This window comes from Myotis nattereri (genome assembly GCF_964212035.1).
Source record: "Myotis nattereri genome assembly, chromosome: 16".
In the NCBI taxonomy this organism is placed as follows: domain Eukaryota; kingdom Metazoa; phylum Chordata; class Mammalia; order Chiroptera; family Vespertilionidae; genus Myotis; species Myotis nattereri.
The window spans coordinates 38689084-38695693 of NC_138091.1; the positions used below are offsets into that span (position 1 = coordinate 38689084).

At 54.8% G+C, this 6610-nt stretch overlaps 1 protein-coding gene across 5 annotated transcripts in view; it reads right to left on the minus strand.

Moving 5' to 3' along the window:
• Positions 1 to 2290, minus strand: part of BPTF (bromodomain PHD finger transcription factor) — a 116682-nt gene extending 114392 nt beyond the window's left edge. For all 5 annotated transcript variants that reach the window (XM_081109058.1, XM_081109056.1, XM_081109057.1 and 2 more), the window contains exon 1: positions 543 to 2290. In XM_081109058.1, coding sequence (XP_080965184.1) covers positions 543 to 1149 — 607 coding nt within the window. In that variant the 5' untranslated portion in view covers positions 1150 to 2290. The remainder of the gene's footprint in view (positions 1 to 542) is intronic.
• Between the last annotated feature and the right edge of the window lie 4320 nt (positions 2291 to 6610).

A 6610-nucleotide genomic window follows, 5' to 3' on the forward strand; every position in this document is an offset into this window, starting at 1 on the left:
TCCGGGTGGGAAGAGGAGCCTGGGGCGAGCGCCACAACCTGCCTCCAGCCTCGATTCCCTTTTAAGGAACAGCTATACGATAAGTCAACACCTAAAAGAAGCCCCACTCGGAATGCGGAGGGGTCTGCAAAAACAAGAGCCCCCTTCCACTCCAAAGCAGCCAAACCCGCACCCGGGGAGGAAAATAAGTGCAGCGGCCGCGCGTGAGCCAAAGTTTCGCTCCCGCCCCACCGAGACGCTGCCCCGGCACCAACGGGGAAGAGGAAAGCCAGGGGGTGGGGGGCCGAGAAAGAGAGCGAGCGAGCGAGCGAGCGTGTGGCCTGCAAACTGCAACAATGCAATCTCCATTTTGAACAATGAGCCTCTTTCCTCCGGTAAATGTAGTTGTGTTGTGTGTGGTGGTGGTGTTTTTTTGTCCCTGGATGCAGCGGCGCAGTTCCCCTCCGCCGGGGCGAGGCGGGGGTGGGGGAGCCCCGAGGGGAGCGAGCGCGGGGGCGGGCGCGGGCGCAGGGGAGGGAGCCCGCACCGGGGCCGGGCGGTACCTGGAGTGCTGCTGTAGGTGCTGTGGCTCCTGAAGCTGCTCTCCGTGCAGTAGCTGGCGTCGTCGTCATCGTCTTCCATCTCCTCCGGGTAATCGGAGTCATCGTCGTCCTCTTCCATCTCGTCTTCCTCGTCGCCCTCCGAGTCCTGGGTCTCCTCGGCGTCGCCGTCCTCCTCCTCGGAGACCATGTCCTCCTCCTCCTCGCTCTCGTGGTCATCGTACACCACTTTGTTGACGGCCCTCCGGGCCGGGGTGGTCCGGGCCAGGTGGCCGCCGCCGCCCCCGCCCCCCGTCCTGCCGCCCCCGCCTCCTCGCCCCCCCCGGCCCGGGGCGCTGGTGCTCGGGGGGGCCGGCGGCGGCGGCGGCGGCTTCCTCCGGCTACTGCTGCCCCCCCTGGGCGAGCTCAGCCGCGTCTTGGGCGCCACCTCAGCCTGGGCGGCGGCCCACCTGCCCCGGCTGCTGCCGCGGTGCCGCGAGCGGAGCCCCCCGATGGGTCCGGACGTGGGCGGCGGCGGCGGCGGCGGTGGCGGCGGCGGCGGGGCCGGGGCGCAGCGCTCCGCTGCGGGAGCCGCAGGCTGCTTGGGCGGCCTGCCCCGCCGGCCCCTCATGTCGGAGCTCAGGCGGGGGGAGAAGGGAAAGCGGGGGGGGAGGGGAGCGGGGGGGCGCCGGGGCCGGGTGGGGAGGCCCGCGGGGCCGGGCGGGAGGGGCCCGGCCGGCGGAAGCGGGTGGAGGGAGAAGGCTCAATCCGAATTGCTGGGGCCCCACTCCGGATCGCCTTCAGCCGCCATCTTGTTTCTTCCCTCTCGCTCGGTGACTGGGGGAACCGACAGCGGCCGCAGGCCCGGAGCGCGGTCACGTGAGCTGCGCCGCCGCCGAGCCTGGGACGGAGCGAGGCCGCCGGCGGCCGCTAGGGGGAGCGCGGGAGCGCCGGGCCGGGGGCGGGGAGCCCGGGGCGCCTCCGCGCGGCGCGGCCGGACCTCAGACCCGGGCGGCGCGGACCCGCGGGGCCTCGCTGCCCCTGGCGAAGTGCCCTGCGCCGGAGTCTGGGGAGACGACTACCCCCGCGGAGCCCTCTCCGCCGGGCCTGCTCCCGGTGTCGCCCCTCCCCTGGCTCGGAGGGGAGGGGAAGGGAGGGCAGGGGAGCCCCCAAATGTGTCCCTCTCCCGCCTCTTTGGGGACGCTGATGCTAAAAGAGCCGGGGGGTTCGCGGAGGGGGCGACTCGAGCTGCCGCGGGGACCAGGCTTCGCCAGCGACGGAGGGAAAAGAACTGGGGGGCGGGGAGAGGAGCCCCCGGGAATGTGCAACTCCCGGGGCTCGGTCCTCGGGAGTCCTGCAGGGGGTCCCAGTGGCAGGTGCTTGGGGGCTGTGCCCGGAGCCGCGCCCCGGGTCGCCGGCCCCTCGGCGGGGCGCCGGGACTCCAACCGCTAGAGACCCCACCCGGAAGCCTCGCATAAACCCCAGGACGAGCTACATTCGTCTCCGTCCTCTTCCCGGGACCCCTCTGGAAACACCTCCGGGAGAAAGAGCGCCTTCCTGCCCACAACCTGCTTCAGAACGTCTGTCTGTGTTGCCAGGAAGTAACGTGCATCTTCTCACCTCCCTCGTCAGCGGGTCCCTGCGCAGCCCAGGGGAGGAATCGAGGTGATGAAATGATAGGCACCCCCAGACCAAACCAGGGAGACTCGGAATCCACCCACGAGTGCGCAAGCAAGGGAAACAACGAAGTCGATGTTTCTCCCTTCTTCCTCTCTCTCAAATCTAAAAAAAAAAAGATAGAGTTAACAGGATTCTGTCCACTGAGTGGCTCACTACAATCTAGTTACAAGGATAGAAAGCAAATGTGAAATGCAAATGAATCTCAGAGGGTAGGAGGGTGGGTGGGTGGGTGGGAAGAGATTAACCAAAGAACTTGTATGCACAACCCATAGACACAGACAATAGGGTGGTGAAGGCCTGGGGCCGGGTGTGGGTGAGGGCTGGAAGGGGCCATGGAGGGGAAAGAGGGCACTTGGAATAGTTTAAACAATAAAGATGAAGAAAGGAAATTCCTGGCCAAGTTTAGCTCAGTGGTGGAGGGTGGACCTATAAGCCAGGAGGTTGGGATTTGATCCCAGGTCAGAGCACATGCGGGGGTTACAGTCTGCATCCCCAGTAGGGGGCGTGCAGGAGGCGGCCAAGCAATGATTCTCTCATCATTGATGTTCCTGGTTCTCTCTCCCTCTGAAATCAATACAAACATTTAAAAAAAAAAAAAAAAAAGAATGTAAAACACAAGCATTAATTCAAAATTTAATTTATTCAGTAAAACTCAGTTAAGCACCAAGGGTGACAAACATGCCGTCAGAGTCCGGTTAAGTAATGAAAGTAAATAAAGTGGGCAAGGTGAGGACTGTCAAATGGAGGTGCCTGTGTTTTGTTTTAAGAAGAAAGCTGTGGGCCCTGGGACATGTGGCTTAGTCGGTAGGAGCGTAGCCATACACCAAAAGGTTGCAGGTTCAATTCCCAGACACATCAAAGTTTCTCTTTCTCTAAAATCAATGAGAATGTCCTCGGGTGAGGATTAAGAAAAGGGGGAAGCTGTGGGAATATGGGTTTAAAATGGCTAGATCTTCCAGGTTTCAAGAGAAGGTGCAAATGGGCATTGCATCTGAAATCTCATGATTTTTAAAATGTTGGCAACTGAGTCAATTTTTTAAAAGCACTTCAGATAGAGCAAAATACATGCAGTTCAAATATAGCCCAGAATCTACAAGTTTGCAACCCGTCTCCTGCACTGTGTAAAGTACAGTCCCATGTACTAAAGGAAAAAATATTAGAAATGGTGACAGCCTTCAGAGTTCATAAGCTATTTGTGGAGGAGGCCGATTTACCAAAAAAAAAAAAAATTACTAGAGATGACACAACAAGAGGTATTTTTATATTCTTGGTGTTTTTAATTGCAAGCAACAGAAACACTGGCTCATTTGAGAAGGATATTGACACCTCCAGAGTCGCTAGTTGTAAGTATAAATGGAATCCAAGCTCTCAAGCTGTTTGTCTTCCAGCTGGTCTCTGGAGCTGTGTATTCCATGGGACATTCTACTATTTCATAAAGCCAGCCACTTGTGGTTATTGGGGTCCACAACAGGGACCCCAATCCGACAACCAGTTTCCTCTTTCTCTAAAGTTAGTCCCTTGGTCAGATGCTGTTATGGACTGTGTCTCCCCCACCCCCCAAATTCACATGTGGAACCCCTGCCCACCCAATGTGATGGTGTTAGGACGTGGAGCCTTTGGGAAATAATTAGGATTAGATGAGATCATGAAGGTGGAGCCCACATGAATGGGATTAATTCCCTTATAAGAGCATGAGAGAGGTTGCTTTCCTGCTGCTCTCTGCTTTGTGAGGACACAGTGAGAAGTTGGCAGTCTGCAACCAGAACCCAACCATGCTGGCACCCTGATCTAAGACTTCCAGCCTTCAGAACTGTGAGAAATAAATTTCTGTTGTTTATCAGCCACCCAGGCTATGGTAATTTGTTATAGTAGCCTGAACTGAGACAGATGCCATGATGTGTAAGATAACCATGATGGCAAATAAGGTATTCAGTAGACCCATGTAGGAGAATGATGGTAAAAGCAAGGCTGGTGGGAAAAGCAAATCCAAATTCAGTATAAACCTCTTTCCAATGTGGTTGACTCACTGTACCCACCGTGATCCGAACAATCCTATATAATAAAAGCCTAATATGCAAATTGTACCCTCCACCTGGAGTTTGACCAGGGGGCAGGGCCAGCTGACCAACTGCCTGTGGCCCCTCCTCGCAGCTGGCCTCAGTGGCAGGCAGCTGGGGGAAGGAAAGCCCCAGACGGCAGCCGGCAGCCTCTAGGGACCCTACCCATGCACGAATTTTGTGCGCTGGGCCTCTAGTCCATTATAATGATTCACTCTAAAACAGACACTGGGGCCAAAACCGGTTTGGCTCAGTGGATAGAGCGTTGGCCTGCGGACTGAAAGGTCCCAGGTTCGATTCCGGTCGGGGGCATGTGCCTGGGTTGCGGGCACATCCCCAGTGGGAGATGTGCGGGAGGCAGCTGATCGATGTTTCTCTCTCATCGATGTTTCTGACTCTCTGTCTCTCTCCCTTCCTCTCTGTAAAAAATCAATAAAATATATTTAAAAAAAATAAAAATAAAACAGACACTGGGTAGTGTCACTGGCGAGGTCAGCCTTGCCCAGGAGAAGCCCATGATGCACTCATGACCCCAATAAGTAGTCACTGGCTTGACTAGGGAAGGAACTTGCCCTTCATCTACAGGGTGAGCCGTTTTTTTATTTTTTATTTTAGAGTGGGTCTTCTCGTCCACTCTTTAGCAGGGGAGACATTGATAAGTATTCACACAGAACACAAACACTCCCTAGCTCTGTTCTGAGACCCTCATCTATGTCCTCTCTCCTGAACCTCCTTCTCATCAAAGTCCTTGACCACCTGGCTCATGAAATGGTACAGAGTCTTTCTCGAGGCAAAGAGAACCACAAGAGTACACCCCAAAGCTCGGCCTGCTGGGAAGATTTCCTTTAACCATTGTCCTTCAAGACCACTTGCCTAACCTGGCCGGCGGCATAACTCAGTGAGCATTGATCTATGAACCAGGAGGTCACGGTTCCATTTCCAGTCAGGGCACATGCCTGGGTTTTGGGCTCAATCCCCAGTGTGGGGTGTGCAGGAGGCAACCGATCAATGATTCTGTCTCATCATTGATGTTTTTATCTACCTCTCCCTTCCTCTCTGAAATCAACAAAAATGTATTAAAAAAAAAAAAAAGACACTTGCCTAGTGCAGCTCTAACACCTAGCAGTAAACCGAGCTCAGATGTTATCCTCCTTAGTCACCTGGTCATGGGAGATTTCCATACGATTATGGATTGAGGGAGGGTGGCAGTAAAACGGGAGTAAACACCCTGGGTGTTGCATGTCTGCGCCTTCTTCAGGGCCTGCTCAGACCTGCTCTTATATTCCATGTCCTCTTGAGGAAAGGAGAGCTACTGGGCACTTTGTGGTTAAGTGGACATACACTTAGTTCATGATAAGCCACATAGATTACCTGGTCAGCCGGTGCTCCACAGCCAGGCTTTCACTCTTTGGAAGGGCCCAGGAGCAATTTAAAAACAAGTTTCCAGCCCTAACCGGTTTGGCTCAGTGGATAGAACATCGGCTTGCGGACTGAAGGGTCCCAGGTTCGATTCCGGTCAGGGGCATGTACCTTGGTTGCGGGCGCAACCCCAGGAGGGGGTGTGCAGGAGGCAGCTGATCGATGTTTCTCTCTCATCGATGTTTCAAACTCTCTATCCCTCTCCCTTCCTCTCTGTGAAAAATCAATAAAATATATATATAAATTAAAAAAATAAAAACAAGTTTCCAGTCCTGGCCAGTGTTACTAAGTGGTGAGAGTGTTGGCACCCAAGGATCACAGTTTGATTCCCAGTCAAGGGTTGTGGGTTCTCCCGAACCCTGTAGGGGCATATGGGGGAGGCAACCGATAGATGTGTCTCTTTCACATCAAAGAGTGTCTGTCTCTCTCTTCTCTCTCTCTCTCTCTCTCTCTCTCTCTCTCTCTCTCTCTCTCTCTCCCCCCCCCCTCCCTCCACCTCCCTCCCTCCCTTTCATGCTCTCTAAAACTAAATGGGGAATAAATATCCTTGGTGAAGATTAACAAAAAAATAATATATATATATATATATATAATAAAACCAGTTTCCAAAAAAAAAAAAAGAATAGTTATTAGCCAAAGAGAGCAAGGCTTTGCTCTAAAACCTGAAACACAACCACAGTGATGCTCTTTTGAGGACTGGATGTGGGCTCTGTGCAGCATCCCAGCATGCGGCCGCACACAGAGCACCATTGGAGCCACTGGGATCTGAGGACCAACTAGCGGAGCTCCTTGCTCTGCAGCCTGGACCTGCTGAAGGACTTATGCTCTGCGCCGAGGCTCAGCGCTAGCAGGCTTTCAGGGCACTTGGAAACGGGTTCTATGCGGTATGTGTAGTCTCCTAAATCCAAAGAGAGCTGCCATGCATCGAGCATGTCG